Source organism: Pipistrellus kuhlii, unplaced genomic scaffold, assembly GCF_014108245.1.
Source record: "Pipistrellus kuhlii isolate mPipKuh1 unplaced genomic scaffold, mPipKuh1.p scaffold_m20_p_14, whole genome shotgun sequence".
In the NCBI taxonomy this organism is placed as follows: domain Eukaryota; kingdom Metazoa; phylum Chordata; class Mammalia; order Chiroptera; family Vespertilionidae; genus Pipistrellus; species Pipistrellus kuhlii.
The window spans coordinates 7647535-7668833 of NW_023425449.1; the positions used below are offsets into that span (position 1 = coordinate 7647535).

A 21299-nucleotide genomic window follows, 5' to 3' on the forward strand; every position below is an offset into this window, starting at 1 on the left:
CGTTTCTCCTATGCGTTGTGCCCTTTGGGTATTTTTTAGTTGTAAGCCATCTAGAAGATGGAACTAAAAGGTGGAATAAAAACAATAGTCTGGGTTTCGTGTGATGGTTGAGGCACAGGCTCTGGAGGCAGACTGCCCATTCTGCACTTCCATAGCTCTGTAGCCACTTGAAGGACTCAGGAAACAGATTACTCACTAAATGAACCTATCAGTTTATTACTCTACAAAATGGAGGTCACAGGTAGGTACTGTTGTAAGAGTTACGTTCTCTGAAGAGAGAATGACAAATTGCAAGCTCTCGGTGAATGTCAGCTGCTGTTCTTGTTGCTGTTTTTGTTCTCATCAGCCCAGTCCTACATGCTCAATCATTCGATAACTCCTTTTTTGCTAAGGACAGGTTCAGTGCTATAATGAGTATTACTTAATAATTTGTTGTCATGGTGAACTTTGCTGATTATATGTGGATATGAATTTGCATCAGCAGGTAAAAAAGACATTATTACCATGAATTTTACTCCCTATCGTGATTATAGAGTGAGGCAGAAACTTTTAAAAAAAGTAGTTTGGTATTCTGCCATCCTTGAGATTCATTCTTTCCTCTGAACGGTCCCTTACAAACCACTTTCATTTTTCTTGTTCCCCTTCAGCACTTTCTTCCTAGGATATTTTTCTCTGTAACCATTTTTAAATGCTCACTTCCTATTTCCTACTTTTACAGTTAATGGTATTTTGAAATTCATTCTTTCTTATGAGTTATGCTCCATAAGCCCCATTCATGATTTAAATATCTATTCTTCTCTATTCCATTTATCCAGTAGAAGGTAATGTGTGATAGGAGAAGCCTGTTATGAATGGTACTGGTTGCTGCGTGGAAATGCACCATGGTAATAGGAGTCTAGTGCCCGTCCCAGTGTGTATGTGCTGGGTGGTGGTGCTCTGACACCAGCCGGATGTCCTACAGTTCACCTCCATTCTGATGCTGTCTCCCCAGCGAGAGTGTCGGGTCCCACAGGATAAGCGCTCAGACCCCACTTGGGAGGCCGGTTGCAAGTCTAGGCTGGTACCTGTGCTTCTTCCTAGAGCGGCTGTAGTCAGAGGCCCCCCAACCTCCTCCGTGGGTTCCGCTCATTGCTCCAGAGGCTCTCAGGACTCGGGAAGCCAGTTTGCTCACTGAATGAACCCGTCACTTTATCCCAGAGGCTGTTCATGAGCAGCCCGAGGCAGATGCGTGAAGCATGTAGTCAGAGTCCGTGGGGAGGGCCAGGAGCTCCCATGCCTTCCCCAGGAGCACCGCTTTCCTGGCCTCCACACCAGGTCTCAGCCCAGAAGCTCGCCAGCCCCGTCCTCACAGGGTTTTCTGGAGGTCTGTCACATAGGCGCCATGGATCAAATCACTGACATCGGTGATCGGAGTCCATCTCCAGCTCCTCTCCCCGGACTAGGTCTGGGAGTGGGACTGAAAGTGCCAAGCCTCCAGTCACCTAGTTGGCTCCACTGGCAGCCCGCCCCACCCTCTGGTGCTTCCCGAAACTCACCTCATTATCTGAACAAGAGACACTTTACTGTCCTCATCACTTTGGAAATTCCAAGGGTTTTAGGAGTTCTCTGTGTCACAAACAGAAACACAGATCCTGTTCCAAATACATATTTATTATAAATCACAGTATCACCCATGGCAGAGCCCTCAGGCTTTTCCGGAGGGTGGCAGTGGAATTTCATTCTGTATTTTTGCTTATTTTGTGCAGCACTCTCTAGGTTTTTTGCTGGCAGCATGATTATCCAGCCATTAAGCCATGACTGAATCCTATAGGGCATGCACTGTTGTAGATAAGCCAAGTCATTGTGGAGTTGAACTCTGCAACCACTCAAGCTTTTAGATTAAATATATCTTTCGTGAGAGGCTGCTGTCCTACTCAGTGCAGACTGCGCTAACAGAACACTATAGACTAGGGGGCTTCACACAGGACTTCTGCAGCCAGTTCTCTCCAGCTGTGAACCTGAGACTGGACACATTCTGTGCTTTGTCTTCTTGAAGGAAAGATTTCAATCCGGAGACAAAGTGTAGAAAAGCAAGAAAGAATTTATTAACAGCAGCAATAAATACTTAAGGCAGAGAAACAAGGAAGGCTTAGAGGAAACCACAGGAGAGCCTGGGCGGGGCTGCTTTGGCTCACTGAGAAGTCAGAGCAGAGGGGGCCTTGGAGACAGGTTTAGGGGGTCTGCTGCCCATTGCTCCCCTGGTTGCAAGCCTCATGGGGTCCCCTGGAGGTTAGGGGTTACGTGCCTGTGGGGGAGGAAAAGGGGAAAGGAAATGGCGAGGACGTGTTCCTTGAAGGGAGAGTGCACTAGGATCGTTATTTTCAGGGGTTTTAAAGGATGGGCGTTTAGGGGAGGTCTTAGGGGCAGGTCAATAGAATATTCATCTGCTTTATGCTGATGGACCAAAATAAGGTTTATTCTCTTATTTTGTCTGTCCTTGGGTGTGGTTGGCAAATAGCTCTCCTTGGATTTCTGTATCTGTCTCCCTGAGTAGGAGATTTAAGCTATTTACCCTCCGGCTGGGGAGAAGTGCAAACTATTTACTCTTATGTGTCCTTGCTTTAGGGCAGATAGGATTTACTCGGTGGCTGCAAACTGCTGTTGAACTATCTGTCTCAGTTGCCTTATTCCTTTGTCCTGGAATTTCCCTAGCTTCTCGCTATTCTATAACACTGTAGTGTGACAGGCTGAGGATAGACATTTCTATTTTAAAGAAAGGCCAATTCTATGAGATCTTAGGTCAAGAAGCCTCAAGGTTTAAGAATAATTCTCCTCGCCTCAGTGCTTGCCCTTGGAAACCAAGGTGAAGGCTGCCCCCTTCTCCCTTCCTCTCGCTGACCTTGGCTCTCTGAGCCTGTGATGGAAGTGACAGCCCAGCCTGGACAACCTCTGAATCGCCTTTGGGGTCCTTCTTGTCTTACAGAATAGCCAGGGAACTCCGGTTCTGTCTCTGGGAAGTCCAACCGTTTTTCAGAGTTAGGATTTCCACACCAGAATTTGGAGGGACACACACATTAACACCTGCATGTCCTGTGCCTTTCTACTGCAACCACGGGTTCTGATATGCATATTTATTGGAGCATGATGACAAGACATCCACGATATGGAATGAATTAACCTCGCTGTAGGATTCACTTTCTAGGAAAAGACCCTGATGTCAATCAGCTTCTTGGCTATTTGCCAGCTTCTTTTCCTTCTCACCTCCAACACACAAAGTCTCAGGATTTTAGGGATAGATCATTTGGACATTGTGTAGCCTGGTCTCTTTCAGAGGTGCCATGTTGTAGTGCCAGCTAAGTGGTCACCTGCGATATAAATCATTTCACTCCCACTGGACCCACCAGGCTGTGGGTGGTCCCCCTGAGCTCAGGATCCTGGCCTTTTCATACAGAGGTAGCTTAAGAATACTGCCCAGTGCAAGAAGATTGTAAGGCTCATCTCAGGTGGGATACCAGCACAGGCCAGCTGCCACCAAAGCCCCCAGGGAAGGTGAGTGGGTGACGATTCAAGTGGTGGTGACTGCCACCCCGCGGCCGCTCTCACCTTCTGTGGCCTGTGAAGGCCTGCTGCTTACTGTCATCAGTTGGTGCCAGGACCTCATTGGCCTGTGCCTCTGTTTCTGTTTCTTATCTCACCTGTCCCCAGTCCTACTCCTTTCTTTTAAGTCAATCAGCAGAGTACATGCTCAGGAAACTGACCGGTCCAAAAGTGTCAGGTCTGTTCTTCAAGACTTCCTCTTTCTTTGGCTGCTTTGCTTAATTCATAAGGGTTACCTCTTCACACTTTGAAGGTTTCTTTTCTATCTTTTTTTTTTCTTTTCTGAATTGCTATTTCTTAAGGCTTTTTGATCTGAGATCTCAGAGCCATTTCGGAAGTCTGCCGACTCAATAGCCGTGATGTTACAGCCACCCAGCCCCGGAGCTTTAGTGGGAGCTGGGTTTGGGGCTTCACAAGCAGATGTTTTTCTTAAGGTACCAAAGGCCCTGAAGGTTGGGGCTAAAATCTAATGGAGGTAACGTTTGTGATTCCTGCTGGTTCTGCCTCTTACTTGCTAATGAAGTCTTCTGGTATTCAGAGCCCACTCAGCCTAACCAGTCTCCCATGTGGAGCTGTGCTTTCGTTTTCTTTCTGGAAAGATAAAAGTTAAGTTTGTTTTATGCTTTTCTTATCCTGGATGTGTGGACTTGGTGGTACATACACATACAAAGAGGGGAGATCCCATCGGATCACCTAGTTCAGCTTGCTCTGTTCTTAGCTAAGAAGGCAGAACCCATGATCGTCATTCGCCCAAAGAGGTCAAGAGGTCACGGGTACTTGGTGTCAGCCTGGTGATCCGGCCCAGCTCGGCGTTGCTCTGGTCGTTTCTCCCCTCAGGTTGTCTGTGAGGTGTTTTCTCTCTGTCTTCTCCTATGTTCCTGTCTCCCCCTGCTTCTCTTCCTCTCCATCAGTCTCTGGCTTTCTTTTCCCAGGAGTGTGGTCTTGGGCAGTGTGCCCTGGTCCTGCAGAGGGCGGATGTGGCCATTCTCCTGTGTTGCCAGCATCTGCCAAGACCAGCAGCGGCCAGCAGATCGATCCAAACCTGCATACTTTCTCCCTTTCCTACTCTCTTCCTGCCTTTCCTCCCCCCATCACCTCTGGGCGCATGCTCCGCACATCACTCACCTGGAGGTAGAACATCCCCAAACAAGGCCTCAGACAGGCCTGGAAAAGGACAATGGCGGTTCGGTAATCTTCATACGCAGGATGGGGTGTTGGGGACATGGGAGAGGAATGGATACTCAACTAAGGGGTGTAATCGACTGTGTTTAAGTTAGGGGGGTGGCTTTGGGAGGGGCCTTGGAGTTGATGGGGAGCCGGGCCACTGGGAAGGGTGCTCCTGAGCTGTGTGGCTCCCTCCCAGAGCCAGCCGCCCAGGAGCCACGTGCCAGAAGCCTGCTTCTCTGAGTGGAATATGTATGCCTCTTCTCGCTCCAGTCTTGCCATCTTATTTTCCGTTCTCCCCACCCTTGGCACGTAATCTCAGATGAAGTAACGAAATGAATCGGAGAGACAAAGCCCAACACTTGTCTTCTCCTTGAAACACACCCTGGGGCAGCGCCTGCAGTGGATGGCATCCACAGAATGGCTCTGTTTTGGCAACTTTGAATGCGTTTATCCTTGACCCAGTAAAGGCTGCCCTGCATGCTTGAGTAGAGGCCTGGATATGATCGCGTCCCCATGGCTCACGTGTGTGAGTTATACATGCTATCTGTGTGGTAGAATCGGTCAGCTACAGGAAGGGAGCCCTGGGATTTCTTTTTGTTCGGAGTCTGAATAACAAAGAAAGCCCTGGACTTTCTCCATGGGGGTTTATAACAGAGTGCTTTGGGTCCCAGGTAATAGGAAACCCATTTCAAAATGGCTTACAGAATAAGGAAAATGTTTCCTTTCGTACATCGCCAGCAGTTCCCCAATAGGTGGCTCCCAGGGTTGGCTGTTCCGTGGCTCGGGGACCTCCAGTTTCCCATATTTCCAGTATGTTGGTCCCAGCTTGCGCCTCCTGCCCTGGTCACCTTGAGGGAGCTGCTCAGCGCCAGACACAGCAAGAGAAAACGTCCTCTCTGTGTTTTTGAGAGTAAAGAAACCTTTTCTAGAAAGCCTCCAGCACACCTGCCCTCAGCCCTCTTTGCCCAGGGTTGGGTGACGGCCTCTTTCCAAGGAGACCCGAGGACAGGCACTTACCAGGCCCGCAGGAGTGGCTCACAGCCCATCTCATTGACCTCCTTCAGCTTGGAGTTCAGCAGAGCACGTGGGACAGGAATGGATACTCACCAGATCCTCTGTCAGTCAGCAGGATGAGTAACAGGCAGGGCTCTCCAGTTCCTTCCTTCGCCCTGTCCTCGGACCCGGAGGGACAGACCCCAGACTGACGGGGAGGAAGGCCTGGTCTCCTGCCGTCTTCTCTCCCGTTCTCTTCCGGTTCCCTTACTCGTTTGTTTGTTTTAAATGCTACTTCCATCATCTCATTACAGCAACTGACACTCAAATATAAGTGTAATTTTATAATTGGAGTTAATCATATCACTATCTCAGGGGTGGAATTTAGAAGCCTATTTCAGCCTACAGTTGGCTCAGAGATTTCTTTCAACAGATAACTGACTGGTGTACTTTTCTGGCTTCTGAACACTTCCTCTTCCACCCCCCTCCAAAAGCACCCAAGCCTGCTCTGGATCCCAATCCTGGCCCACAGTGACCTCTCAATTAAATAACAAATCTGCCAGCAAAAAGTCACAGCATTAGCCTTCTTTTCTTTTTTTCTTTTTTTTTGATTTGGGCATAAATTATTTAATTAATTCACTTTTGATGAACATTTGGGTGGTTTCCAAATTTTGATATTTTAGGCAACACTTTTTAAAAAATTTCTTTATTGATTAAGGTATCACACATTTGTCCTCATCCCACCCCATTCCCATCCCAAACCCCTCCCCACAAATGCCCCCACCCCCCTGTTTTTGTGTCTACTGGCTAGGCCCATATGCATGCATACAAGTCCTTTGGTTGATCTCTCCCCCTTACCCTAACCCTTCCCTACCTTCCCTCTGAGGTTTGACAGTCTGATCAATGCTTCCCTGTCTCCGGGTCTGTTTTTGTTCATCAGTTTATGTTGTTCATTATTTCCCTTAGATGAGTGAGACATATCGGCAAGAGAAAGAACACTCAGCACTTCCGTAAGGTATTCTGAGTAGAGTGAAGTAGTATTTCCTGATTTTCCTGATTTTATCATTCTGTTTGTCCTTCAGGCTCATTTGGCTTCTCTGAGCTCAGCGTGGTGCCAATTACATCCCTGAGATTTGAAGGTGATCCAGAAGGTTCACGGCTTCTAATTTTTTTTTTTTTTTAATTCTTATCTCCTCATTCTCTGCCCACTGCTCACTACTTTTTCTCATTTAAGTTTTCCCCCTTAGGTTTAAAATATGCATAGGAATACTTTTATTTACTTTACTTGTTTCTTAGAGACATTTACACTTGAATAGTAAGCAAATATTTTCCAGCTTTATCAATTATACCTCAATAAAGCTGAAAAAAATACCAAGGGAACAGACTAAGAGGGCGTGAGGACAAAAGTGTGACTTCTAGTTTTTGTTTAAGAATTATCCCTCCTGAGGGTTTGGTCCCTTCAACTCAGTTGTAGGGATAACTGTTGCTGGTAAGACAAGCAGTGGCCTTCTTTCTAATTTCTAAGGTCGTTTTTGAAAGGCTCCTCTTCTCATGATGAAGACATTTTGCTTCTATGTCTTGAAATTCAGCTTGCTCTGAATATCTGATTACCAGTATGTCCTCGGGATGCAGGGCCTGCTGAAGGAGAGAAAACAGGTAGTTTTCAGTGAGCCTGGGAAGAAACAGAATCCAGAGCCAAGCAGGCCTCTTTCTTCCCACGCTCAGTGCCTTCCGTGTCCTGGGCACACAGAAGAGACGGGCTGGGGCTCCGGCTCCTCCCTGCACATGTGCACAGCTCGCTGGGAGAGGAGGTCTGTGCAGAAGGCCATGAGGAAATCACATGCTCAGAGGAGGCAGAGATGGTATAGTCCTCCTAGGCAGACCGGGTGTGGAAAGCATGGCTTTCAGAAGGCGGCATGCACGGGGTAGCCAAGCGTGGGTAACCTAGTAAGCATAAATGCCAAGGCTTACGGTATAGAGAAATGCCAGCCTCGTTTTTTGGTTTTTTAAGAAGTCTAATGATATTTTAGTAATAGTACTGTCTGATGATGACGATGGCTCTCTCAGCGAGGAATGTTACTGAACTGCAATTCTAAGAAGGGGCCAGAGTTGAGGTTGGCCGCTGAGACTCACCTTACCTGCGCCAGGCTTTACCTCACCTGCTGGCAGTAAATGGCACCTGGTTGGGGACAGAGCACCTTGGTACTCTGTCTCCTCTGGCACCCACCTTCCTAAGCCTTTTTCGGATCCGGTGCACTTCAGTTTGCAAAGCCGAGAGGCCATTTTTAAAAGTTGTCTCTTTTGAGAAACATTGTGATGTGATCCTATGATGTGTAAGTGGGAAACAACAAAGAGGAAACAGATTGATTAGGGATAAGTCGAGGCTTAAGAACAAGCAAACAGCAATAAAATGAACATTCTCTTTCAGGTCCCGGAACAGCGTGGGCCTGTCACAGGGAGTCACAGAGTAACCGAGGGAAGTACCCGGGGGCGGAAGCAGGGTGTGCAGGTTAAGGCGAGCTGGAAGGCCCCTCGGCTCCCAGGTCCTCAAGCACCTGTCTGTCTGTCCTCTCACTTCGGAACAACTGCCTGGGGCCGGATAAGCCGGGGCTGTGTCTGTTTTCCAGAGGCTTCTCTTGCAGCAGTGGCCGGTGGAGGAGGACTTGGGTGCCTTTCTGCTAGTTGATGTGCGGGAGCTCCCATCCGCCACCTGGCATTTCCCCGTCTTGGCAGCTTTTTGACTTTGCTCATCAGTTCCACTTGCAGGACCTCAACAGCACCCACCAGCTTGCTCCTCCCGCCTTGCTTCCCTGACCGAGGCAGGCCTGGCTCCGGCTCTCACTCCTCCTCAGTCTCCCCTCCTGAGCTGGCCCAGGCCTGACAGAGTTGATGGAGAAGTGCTTGTGTGCTCTCAGACCAGAGAGGAGTCTGAGACGACTTCTTTGGGGCTCACTGTTCTTATGTAAAATGGGGGTGATGGTACCCCGCAGTTAGGAGAACTAAGACTAAATGTAGGGCCGTCTCAGCCTTCAGCCTAGTACCCAGTGAGTGCTCAGAAAGTACTGCTCATTGTTATAAATTAACATTATGATTGCTCTTGAGAACAACAATGTATGGTTTTGAGTGTTGATTGGGCATGGAGTTCTATTTCAAGCCGAATAGATGAGAGTTGGACCTTGTAGCCGTAGAGAAGCCGGGGAGCCCTGTTAAGAGAGGTTAATTCAGTGGCATGGATGAAGTAATATTTCAAGCCGGATAATTATCATAATACAGAGTTCATTCGTTCATGGTGACAAGTCAAGAGACATCAACTCAAAATCAGTGAAGAGAAAATTACTCAAAAGACGGCAGTTTTAGCTGTCAGTTTTTCCAATGGCATGTAAAGAAAGTAAACCATATCATGATGTTACCTAAAAGGGGATCCAGGCTTCTCTGCTTCAGTGTGCTTTTCGGAGAGAGGAGCAGATGTTAAAAAGACTAGAGGTACCTCTCACCTCTGAGCTCTCACTACGTGCCATCCAAAACTCGGGCACCAGCTTAATTTGGATAAAGCAAAGTCTCTCACAAAGCTAACGTACTTTCTGAATTCTCACCATCTATACTCAGGAACTGAATATAACTGGATAGTGGGGATACTTGTAACAGATTTCCCTAACGTGAGCTTGATTCATCAAAAGAAAGCAGTTCATATATATTTTAATTTTTTAGCCTGTGTAAAAAGAGGGATTTTAGAATGCGTTCCAGAGTGAAAATTACAGTGTCAATATTTGCCTCGGACAGGATTCCCAGTTGCAAGCAACAGAAGCTGACCGTGCTGGTTTGAAAGCCTGCTTGCAGAGGAGTTGTAGAAGGCTAGGAAACCAGTTCCCAGGAGAGCTAGACAATTGGCATGTCACACAGAACTGGTCTGATGAGGAAACCCCAGTGAGCTTAGGCTGTAGTCTGGCCCACTGTCACTTCTGCGGTGAATTGTCATGGAGCCTCATGCCACAGTCAGCAGTGTGAAGAGAGTGCCACCTCCAGCACAGAGGGAGGAGAGGAGGGCGTGCATAATCACCTCTACTCCCGTCTGCATGGGTGTGACTGAAGAACCAGCCCTAGTTAGAAAGAATCCTGGGTAGCCAGTTCTGGCATCGCCCGGGGAGACGTGGGGAGACCTGGGACGTGTAACGCTGGGAGTCCTCCCTGGGAGGAAGGCGGTCCCGCAGGCGGGGCAGCTCCGGGCAGGCTGGGCCCATTAGAACGGTGTTCAGCGTTTTCGAGTTATAACCTTTCCATTGGTCATAAACCACTCTAGGGAAACTGCTTGCTTGCCTTCTGATTTTTTTTTTTTAAATGAAATAGAAGAGAAGTTATTGTGTATCACTTATAGTTTCATCTTGTGAAACTTTTCATTGAACATGATCTGCATCGTGTATGGAAACTGAGTTGCCGGGTAAAAGCTATTGTTACCACAGTTCAAGATCTTCAAAGCCTGCACCCTCCAGTGCTCAAGAGTTTATTTTCAGTTTCACTACCCATCTCACTTATTTGCAAAGCATAGTATTTGTCTTTTCTCTTTTCATTTTCAGAGTAAGTCATGCCCCTCCACCCTGACACACACACACACACACACACACACACACACACACACTCACACACTATCCAGACCTTTTTTCCCTGGAGCAGTGGTCGGCAAACTCATTAGTCAACAGAGCCAAATATCAACAGTACAACGATTGAAGTTTCTTTTGAGAGCCAAAATTTTAAAAGTTAAACTTCTTCTAACACCACTTCTTCAACATAGCCTCGCCCAGGCCATGGTATTTTGTGGAAGAGCCACACTCAAGGGGCCAAAGAGCCGCACGTGGCTCTCGAGCCGCAGTTTGCCGACCACAGCTCTGGAGCTTCTGCGGAGCAGGGAGCTTTCACCTGTGGAGGTACACTCTGTATGACTTACACTGACAGATAACCTACTTACTGCTATAACAATGCTTCCCTGGGAAATGATGACCTGAGTTCTAAAGAGAAAAAACACACACAACTGGAGGGGGCCTGTCATGTGTATGGCAATAGTGGTTACAATGTGGACCAAACATTTCAACCCAGACTTGGACTTCAAAGTGTCTATAAAAAAAAATTTTTAAATAAAGGGCCTTTCATTGTCTTTAATCTTGTCTCTGAAACGAGTTGGTTCTAACCCTGTTATGTTACCTCTGCAGGTCCATTTACTCGGCCTCACCCAGCCTTATGGAGAATGGTTTTTGGTGAGTTACCCATTAGGTTTTAAAATATATGCTACTTAAAAAAGTTTTTCCCCCCCTGTATATTATGGCAGTTTTGCTTACCACTCTATGGGAAAAAAAACTGTACAGCTTTTTATTTATTGGTGTTCCTAATATAAATTTTTATTAAAATCTTTGCCACAAAATAAAGTACTGGAGACAACCAACATCCTCATACATGTGAACCGTTTTAGCCCCTTTGCCCCCTTCTTATGCTGTTGTCTCTGCAGTACACGGGACCCGGCGCTGGGATTGTGGCTTGTTTTCCTTTAACCAGTTAACTACCACACGTCCAAAACGGAAACCATTCCCACCGCCACAATATTTTGAATTTAATTTAAAAAATCAATTTGCAGCGAATTTTATAAAAATAAATATATTACTCACAATTCGGGTGTTCTTGAATATTTTCAGCTGAAAATTCTGACAAAAAATGATTTCAAAGTTGGTTAGGGCTGCCACTTAGGGAAAACATTCTTTTATAGATGCATATGGCATCTACAGACGCTTATGGTGGACAACGGGTTAAGCATCTTCCTGTTTCTCTTCCCTAGTGCAAGCTCAAGTGTATCTCTGAGCACATTGGTCTCATCGGCATTGAGGAGGACTGAGAAGTCCAACAACCTCGTGTTATGAACAGGAAAGAGCTTGGGAAAGGGAGAAATCTTTAGACAAAGAGCCCTGGTTTGAACTACAGTTTAGTGATGGGCATTTGATATAAATACTGGATGTCTTATTTTTATTTGATTTCTAGTCCAAATAGTCAAATCACCTGAATGGATTTAATACAGATCTTCAGAACTGTAGACATTGGCTTCATCTTGCCTAAATAAGACATCAAATAAATAACTTCAGAAAAATGTAACCTTCTGCAAAAGGACCTTCAAGACGGACCTTTCGCTCAAGGTTGCCTGTTTTTCTTTCAGTGTTCAGGGATCAAAGGGAAATCCTTTTGAATTTAATGGTCCGTCCAGACCTTGGTCCAGTGCCCTGTGGGCAGGCGCTGCTCTGCCCCGAGGCTGGGCTCGGCAGACAGCCCAGGAGCCGCGCTGCCAGTCAGGAGGGCCTGCAGGGGGAGGACAACGGCAGCAAACACACCGTTCAGCCAGTCATCTCATCCCAAAAGTCAGATGTGGCTTAAGTGTTAGGACTGTAGTGGAGCCACGTGAAGTGACAGTGACCGGGTGGCTGCTTTTGCTTGTGCGTGAGGCAGGCTGAAGGCAGGTGCTTAATCCAAACCCTGCATGCGGAGGAGGATCTGAGCGCGCCAGGGCGGGGGTGGGAGCCAGACAGAGAACGAGACCCAGTGGTCCGCAGCGAGGAAACGTTCCGCGTGTCCCCTCCCGGGTGGCTCGGGCCGAGCAGGCCTGGGACCCCGTGAGCGGTCGGAGTCAGGCACACACGGAAACCTGCCGGCCTGTAGGCCGCTCAGGGTTGTGGGTGTGAAGGGCAGTCGGAGATCATGGGAGGATTTTTTGCAGAGAAGTGAGATGGTTCATTTATGTTTTTAAAAAGACAGTCCTGGTTGCACCATACTCTCACCTCATGGACTTCATATTTCTGCGTGAAGTGAAAAGTTATTTTCAGCCTGTTGGCTACACCTGAGCTTTTCCTGTTTCAGATGGCCCACTACAGGGAATGAGCAGTTTTGTTTCTTCCCTGTGGTCTTGGAGCCCTTTGTTATTCCGATGAGAACTGTAGATCCTCTCCTCTCTTAGCAGACACACAAACACACATGCATGCATGCATGCTTGTTCCACACACACAGTTCTGCATGTTTCTTCATGGACCTTGAAGCCCAGCCATGAACTGCAATGTTTTCTTTCTACCTTGAAATTATTATTTGTAGAGAATTATAATAAACAGTTACGGGGCGAGGGCGGGGGGCATTTGAGTTGAAACTTTGTGTGAAAATAGCTGGTGCACAAGTGCAAACCCCAGGAGGTCCTCACACCCATGTGCCTACATCCTGGGATCACAACCTGGTGGGAGTGCTCCTCTCCATACACCCGCCCCCATACACCCGCCCAGGCCTGGGACTGGCAGCTCCCTGTTGGAAGGCCCGGCGCTGTAGCATTCCAGCACGGTGTCCTCTCCTCTGGAGCGGCTCCCTGCAGATTAGTGCTGAGCCAGCTTTGGACGGGGTGCTGTGGTCCAAGGTCATTTGTATCACAGTGTCTAGATGGCCTATCTTAACACATACATTCTAGCAGGTTCCACAGAAACAGAAGTGACAGAGCCCCGGTGGTTGATTTTCAGAGCTTTCTGAAGGGTATTTGTAGGCTTTTGCCTTCTCAGAGTAGATTCACTTTGTTCTTCAATGATGAAGCCAGTCATGATAGGGTGTGACAGTAAGGTAATGCCTGCAAGGGCTCATGTGGGCCACCTCCCGCACTCCAGACCTGTCACTGCTGACCTGGCCCCCAACTCTCTAGCTGGCCTCACCCACCTGCACCCCCTCTCCACACAGTGGCCGGAGTCAGCCTCGTAAAATGTTAACCTAGATCATCTTATTTCCCCACTGAAACCCCACCAAGCGCTCCTTGTTTCACCTTTGCCGTGGCCCCAGCCTGACTCCCTTCAGGGCCACCGCACTCCTTCCCCTTGCTGCCAGCACCCCAGCCACGTGCGGCTTCCAGACACTTCTCTGTGCAGGGACCTATTGCGGCCTTTCTGGGCCTCAGCTGCGCTCACCCCTCCACTCCCAGCCCACCCCTCTGCCTGCCAGTCTCGGCTTCAGCATACGTACTTTTCTCAGCAAGTGTTGCTGACCCTCTCGGTCTGAACTAGGACCGTGCATGAGCCTCTCACAAGGAAGCGCCAGATGGTGCTGGGGGTCTGGCACAGCGTCGGTGTCGGCTTGGCCGTGAGGGACTCAGGGGTGGGTAATGTGGGTTGTGCATCCGCCACTCGGCTCTGTCCTCAGTGTGACACCGCTTCTTTCCCTCAGGCCTCAGTGTGCTCTACTTCCTCTTCCTGGTCTTCCTCCTCTTCCTGAACTTCGAGCAGGTGAAGTCCATCATGTACTGGCTAGATCCAAATCTCCGCTACGCCATGAGGGAGGCGGACATCATGGTACGTACCGGTCAGTGGCTCCGGGGGCTGCTGGGCTCCGGGGTGTGGAGGGATCCCATGCACATTCCAGTGGCTCCTGCTGAGCACAGGTCTCTGGCAGGTAGGGGAGGGCGTGGCTGCCCTGAGGGACAGTCAGGGAAGCCAAGTCCTCTGGGAGCCACCTCTGGGAGCCACGGGGGTGCCAGGGAGCGTGTGAACGTGATCATCAGGCGGCCTTGGGCACTCGTTAGCTGTAGGACTTTGGGTAGCACCTATTTGGGGATTGACTGCGAACTAAAGAAGTAACATTATCCACGAGGCCAGCACGGCGCCTGGCACACACAGGTCCTCAGTGGTCTGTCACCTCCAGCCTCCGCCACGACCCTTGCCACCCGCTGCCACCAGGGGCCGCTTGTCATGATTCAGGCCATTGCGTTCAGTAGCTTCACCAAATCACAAAAAACGTCACTTTCTTCTTGGCTGAGGCTGCTCTGTGCTTTGCTGTCAGTTTTACACTGTAATGCGTTCGCTCCACGCTCCCTCAGTGCCTGATACTTGGCACAGTTTGAAGAAAGCTGGCGGCTCAGAAAGGGAGGTCAGCATTTGGGTGTCCGTCTCTGGCCCAAATGCTGACCTCCGTTTCTGAAACAGTAGGAAGGGACTTAGTAAAGGGTCCGAGAAGTCATCCTTCTACTGCAGTTGAGATTGGTCAGACCCTTCGGAATGGTGTTTCCCGACTGTATCTTTAACGCTTATAAAGAACATAAAGGCAGGAATAGGAATCCAGAAATGACTTCGGAGTCTCGGGAGGACAGTGTGTGGGAAGAGGATGGAGCAGGGCGCCTCACAGCTTCGAATGATATTGTGGTGGTTGGGGTGCGGGTGACACTGGGGCTGATTGGGGCTGTCTGCTCTGCCAGGCACGGGGCTGGGCGGTTTGTATTGAATCTATACAAACCTCACGCATGCATGGCAGACAGTCCTATCCCCATCTTCCCGAGGAGAAATAGAAGCTTAAAATAGTTAAATATTTTGCTCAGAGCACAAATTAGCAAGATCCCTTTGGCTCTAAAACCTGTACTTTCCTTTTGGACTAGTCTTCAGTTATACAGTTATAATAATAATAATAATAATAATAATAATAATAATAATTAGTGTTCTCATGCTCACTGAAGTCTGTGAAATCTTAGTGATTAGAAGAAAGATGTCTCAGATATATTTCCCCCACAATTTTCTTGGACTTAATTTTTTTATTTTATTTTATTGATTTCAGAGAGGAATGGAGAGGGAGAAAGAGATAGAAACATCAATAATGAGAGAGAATCATTAATCAGCTGCCTCCTGCATGCCTCCTACTGGGGATCAAGCCTGCAACCCAGGAATGTACCCTTGACTGGAATTGAACCCAGGACCCTTCAGTCTGCAGGCTGACACTCTATCCACTGAGCCAAACTGGCTAGGGCTTTATTTATGTTTTGTTACTGACCTTAACACAGTTACCCTGAGGTCAGGTGACATAGCATATGTGATACCCCTTCTTTGAGATGTGTAGTAAGCCTTTGTGAAATTATTTCGCTCCTCTTTTTAACCCAGCTTTTGCAGTTCAGAACAAAGCAGTTTAATTTATAAACTCTAATTAATGCTTATCCATATTTCTTTAAGAATCTAAAAATTAAAACATTTTTGTTGGGCAGGACATATATTACTTATTAAGGTCACATCAGTTCCTATTTAACATCAGAATCCTGGAAGCCAGCTGATTTCTGGAGCATCATTAATTATTCCCCTTTTTACTTTTCAACAGGAGTATGCTGTGAACTGCCATGTCATCACCTGGGAGAGGATTATCAGCCATTTCGATATATTTGCATTTGGGCATTTCTGGGGCTGGGCCATGAAGGCCTTACTGATCCGCAGTTATGGCCTCTGCTGGACCATCAGCATCACCTGGGAGCTAACTGAGGTAAGAAGGGGGCAGGCCGTCATCTGGACCCTGCAGTGCAGATAGTTTGTATGGAGGAAGAAGCTGTCCGTCAGTTCACAGTCAAGCATCCATTCTCCAGTGTCGGGAACAGAACTGCATTGAAAACGCCCCCGCAGGAATATTTTACAGCTTTGTGAGAAAAAGATAGCTTCTTGCTAACTTAAACTGTGCCTCTGTGTCACATATCTTAAAGAACATCATCCCCATTCGCCAAGGTTGCAGGTTCGATCACTGGTCAGGGCGCATACAAGAAGCAACCAATAAATCCTTCATAATAAGTAGATAAATAAGTGAAACAAGTCAATATTTCTCTCTCTCCCTTTCTCTCAAAAGTCTATCTAAAATAAATAAAAAAATTTAAAAACACACAAATGAAATAAAGCTCAAGAATGAAATTGAAATCCCAAGTGAGACAAAGAAAGGTTAGTGAGATCTGTTTAGAAGTAAATAGGTAGTTTACCCAGTAATGAGACTCCAGTTTGAAATAAATAGGATTGTGGTGTTTAGGAATTACTAGGGCATTGATGGTGCTTTGTAGCTGAAGAATGAATTTCTGATACAGCGTTACATCTCAGTAATCACACGTATTGTCTCATTTAATGAATGGAGAGAGATATATTCTTGATAAACCATTAGCAAAATGAAATTTTGGGAACTAACTCGTTAATTGTTTAGTTATTATATTACTCTTATTCATTCACAAGAGCACATTTTGGCCCTGTGCACAGCATGCTTCTCCAAGCCAGTCATTATTCTGATGCCAACCTAGAGGAGCCCAGTTCTCCAGGGAAGCTCCCCGGGCTGCCGTGTCCTCCTCGCGGCTCCCCCAGCCGCTCCCCCAGCCGCTGGGTTTCAGCAGCTGATGCTCCACCTTGTGGCTCGGGAATGTGTCTCAGGGTAGTGACCCCTGGGTCAGAGCTGCTTTGTACCTCTCGGCAGCAGGCACCTCACACAGGCACGTGCCTTTGTAATGTTTTAGTCTGTGAAATGCTTTCATGAGCAGTTTTATTTTGTAGTATTTCTTACATTACTCCAGAGTAATTCTCCTCTCTTCTATTACTTGGTAATTATATCACTTTGTAATTGTGGGGTTGCCTCCTTAGAGAACCCCAGGCAGTTTCTCTGTAATTTCAGACTTTAAAACGGGCCTTCCCACCGCAGGGCACTCTGTCCCGGACTCGGCTGTGCTGCCCTGGTTTTGAACAGCACTGTGCAGCTAGCAGACTTCTGTTCCGCCCTGGCCATTCCTGTTCCCCTTTCTGAGATGCCTCATCTCCGTCTCCCCAAGCCAGTCCTTTCTGGCCTCACTGAGCCCACCTCAGCATACCTTCCTTGCAGTCGCCATCTCTCAGGATGGCTCTCTCTCTCGTCCCCACTGTGCTCCTTTTATGTCACCATGGTAACACTTGCCACAGCCTACACTATTTTGTGTTCTAGATGAACATCTGACTCTGCCCTTGAGGTCAAGCACCTTGATTTCATTTTGTCTTGCCACCTGCTCATCATCACTGTTTCATAAAAGATGATCATTTTTGGGAATCAGTGAGTGAGTGTGAGATTTCCTGTTAAGCTTTAATTCCGTATATCATCTCATCAAGGTCTCACTTTTTTACTTTATGTTTACAGCTTCCTCCCTGTTTTACCCAAATAAACAGGGAGTGGGATATCTCTAAAACGCACAGCTTCAGTTACCACGCTGCTGATCCTGAGCGTTAGGCCAGTGCTTCGTTGGCAGGTCCGAGAACGTCTCTCCTTTACCCTCCTGAGTCCTTGTCGTGTTGCCCTTAGCCAGCACAGCTCATCAGTGGCATTTTGTAAAGAGGGACCATCATTTCTCTAAGGCCTCTCTCAGAAGATGAGCTGTCTGCTTCAGTACTGTCTGCAAACCACTCGAAATATAAAACCAAGAACCAGGTTACAAACCCTAAAAACTGACATATCAACTTTTCCTAAAACATGCATTATTATTATTATTATTATTAAAAAAATATATTTTATTGATTTTTTTACAGAGAGGAAAGGAGAAAGACAGAGTCAGAAACATCGATCAGCTGCCTCTTGCACACCCCCCACTGGGGATGTGCCCTCAACCAAGGTATATGCCCTTGACTGGAATCAAACCTGGGACCCTTCAGTCTGCAGGCTGATGCTCTATCCACTGAGCCACACCGGTTTTGGCTAAAACATGTATTATTAAAAGGAAATTTGCTCGGCTGATTTCATAAGTGAGCATCAACTTATGAACTAAGAGGTCACAGTTGGATTCCTGGTCAGGGCACACACCTGGATTTCAGGCTCAATCCCCAGTAAGGAGCGTGCAGGAGGCAGTTAATTCATGATTCTCTGTCATCATTATTTCTGTCTCTCCCTTCCTCTATGAAATAAATTAAAAATATTTTTTTTAAAAAAAGGAAACTTACCTTTATGTGTGGTACTCCATTTTTTATCTTTATGTTACCACCATCGTCTGTTGTATTCTCAGCTTTTCTTCATGCATCTGCTGCCCAATTTCGCTGAGTGCTGGTGGGACCAGGTGGTCCTGGACATCCTGCTGTGCAACGGCGGCGGCATCTGGCTGGGCATGGTCGTCTGCCGCTTCTTAGAGATGAGGACCTACCACTGGGCCAGCTTCAGGTGAGCCGCCCCTCTGGACAGCGTCGCAGCTTTCGCAGCGAACCGGAACTGCTGTCATTGGTGCAGCCTGCGATACGGTCTTCGATGACAAATAAATTATACACTAGTAATTGAAACTCATAAATGATTAGAAACCTAATTTCAAGCATTCATCCAGAAAGTACTAAGTCATTTATGATTTTCTCAAAACTCCTCCTTTGTACCTGTGTGCCTCAGCCTGCAAGTCAGGCTGCCATCGCTGGATTAATTAGTCCCCTCTCTCCAGGGCAACCCCTCAAAGCCTCCTCACACCACTGCTGGATTGATTTTTTTGAAGAATGTCCCATTCCCCATATCATTCCCCTATGACAGCTTCCCGTGGTCTTTAGGACAAAGTGTGCTTCCGTGGACTCAGCAGGGTACCTTTCTCCACACCCTCCAGGGTTCGGAGCGCCCTGAGCCCATGTATACACTCCCGCCGGCCTGGGATTGACCTGTGTTCCCATGGGCCTTCACTCTCCTGACCTGGCTCACTTCTTACGTCTGCAGGTAGTTGGGCCTTCACTCTCCTGACCTGGCTCACTTCTTAGGTCTGCAGGTAGTTGGGCCTTCACTCTCCTGACCTGGCTCACTTCTTACGTCTGCAGGTAGTTGGGCCTTCACTCTCCTGACCTGGCTCACTTCTTACGTCTGCAGGTAGTTGTCTCAGACTGTCTAGTTTAAGCTGCGCGTCCCTCCTCTGCCCCCGTGGGGGACAGTGCCTCTCTGAACCTGCTCCTCAGTTTGACTGGCAGGGACCATGCCATTGATAAGGAGGGAAAGCACGCGGTATTGATAATGAAAACAGTCCTTTTTAGTGTGTCCAAAACTTCATTGATTTAAATAACAAAATATGAGCATTTTCCAACAGTTAATTTAAAAAAATTTTTTTCAAAAGGTTTTTTTTTCATATCCCAACATATGGATAAACCATAAGGTATTTAAACAATTCCCTTTTATGAGCATTTTTCAGACTTTTCACTTTTATCAAAAAGTGGACATTTTTTAATATGTGCCTGTGCATATCTGATTTTTTTTTAATATAAATTCTTACAAGAAGAATATACCAATTTATGTTCTCACCTGTATACACCAATGAATATGTGTTCATTTCACTATTGCTTTGAATTTTATTTTTAAGCTTTGTCAATTTTATTATACATAAAATTGTGTGACATTAAATTTCTAGTGTATTTCTATTGGATTTTTCTCTTTTATTAGCGATTTTTCTGGATTAAGGATTTTAACATTTGTCATAAATGTGACTTTATTTTCCATTTTGACATCCTCTTTACATTTTTTTGTGGAAGTTTTGTCATTTAAACTTTAAAAGCTTTAAATCTTTTTGTTTAGGTTCATGTTAACCATATTTTCTTCTAATTCTTTAGTGGTTTAGTCTTTTTATTATAAGAAATTTTAGAATTCTTTCTTTAATCAGTGACTAGAAAGAATGCTTGTTAATATATTTAAGGCACCACATATATAATGTAACAAACTGTAGCTGTGCTGGATACTGCTCCAAGCAAGCTCTATAATTGAGCTTTCTATCAATCTTAGGGTAGACACTACATTTTTCTATATTAGGGATAACGATACAAAGATTTAGGTTTAGCAATTGCTGAAGGACATTTAACCATCGAACTGAATTTTAACCAGAGTCTGAATTTGTGTCAGATTGTCTGGCTCCTTAAGCCCTGACATAACACTTACCTATTTTCATATATTTATACTTCAAATTCAACTTGAGAATCATTTTGTCGGGTCAACAAACTAATCAACAGAAAATCCCATTGGTGCTTTTTAAAAAGTTCTATGGTTCTTTTTTAAAACTGCTTTTTTAAAATAGCACCAAAAGTTCTATTGGTGCTAATTTAAAAAAATCTATAGTCATTTTTGTATAAATGGCTATAGATTCACTTAAGTTGAATTAACAACTTCTTTACTATATGAAGTATTCCAAATCTTAATTAGGCCAAATTTCTCTATTTATTCCCCACTATCCCTGCATCTTTTGACGAAGTTTGGCCATTTTTAAAAAATACAGGACCTTCATAGTTCTGTTTATTTTGGAGAGTTTCTGTTTTGCCTACATGCTTGTTGATGGGTAGGTGAGTGAATGAGGAGCAAACCTGGTTTCCTTCCACTTCCCCCGCCTCCCTCCAAAGGAGTAAAGGCCTGACTTGTTTGCACTTGAGCCTTCAGCACTTAGCACGGTGAGACTTACAGATCCCTGATGTGCGTTGACACTGTTCACTGCTGTGGACCGGGTTTTGGCTCTCCTGCACTAGCGAGTCAGGGCTGGCGTGCACACCCGCTCTCAGGCCTGCAGAGTGAGCCTGCGTCCTCTAGTTGCTCTCTCTGAGCCTACATCTGAAATATGTGACTGTTTCTGCCATGGGCATATGACATTTTTAATTAAGTCAATTCTAGGATCAAAAATAAGGTTGCCCTTGCCGGTTTGGCTCAGTGGATAGAGTGTTGGCCTGCAGACTGCAAGGTTCCAGGTTCGATTCTGGTCAAGGGCATGTACCTTGGTTGCGGGCACATCCCCAGTGGGGGATGTGTAGGAGGCAGCTGATCTATGTTTCTCTCGCATCAATGTTTCTAAC

General features: G+C 46.5%; 1 protein-coding gene across 14 annotated transcripts in view; it reads left to right on the top strand.

Moving 5' to 3' along the window:
* Positions 1-21299, top strand: part of PTDSS1 (phosphatidylserine synthase 1) — a 46449-nt gene that overhangs the window by 8835 nt on the left and 16315 nt on the right. For 3 of the 14 annotated variants that reach the window (XM_045581323.1, XM_045581324.1, XM_036436564.2), the window contains exons 3-8: positions 6819-6887; positions 8165-8212; positions 10938-10982; positions 13951-14075; positions 15859-16017; positions 18521-18672. In XM_045581323.1, the coding sequence (XP_045437279.1) occupies positions 6819-6887; positions 8165-8212; positions 10938-10982; positions 13951-14075; positions 15859-16017; positions 18521-18672 (598 nt within the window). Of the gene's footprint in view, positions 1-6818; positions 6888-8164; positions 8242-10137; positions 10172-10937; positions 10983-13950; positions 14076-15858; positions 16018-18520; positions 18673-21299 lie in introns of those variants that run through there. The other 11 variants (XM_036436567.2, XM_036436573.2, XM_036436569.2 and 8 more) reach the window with 8 other exon arrangements.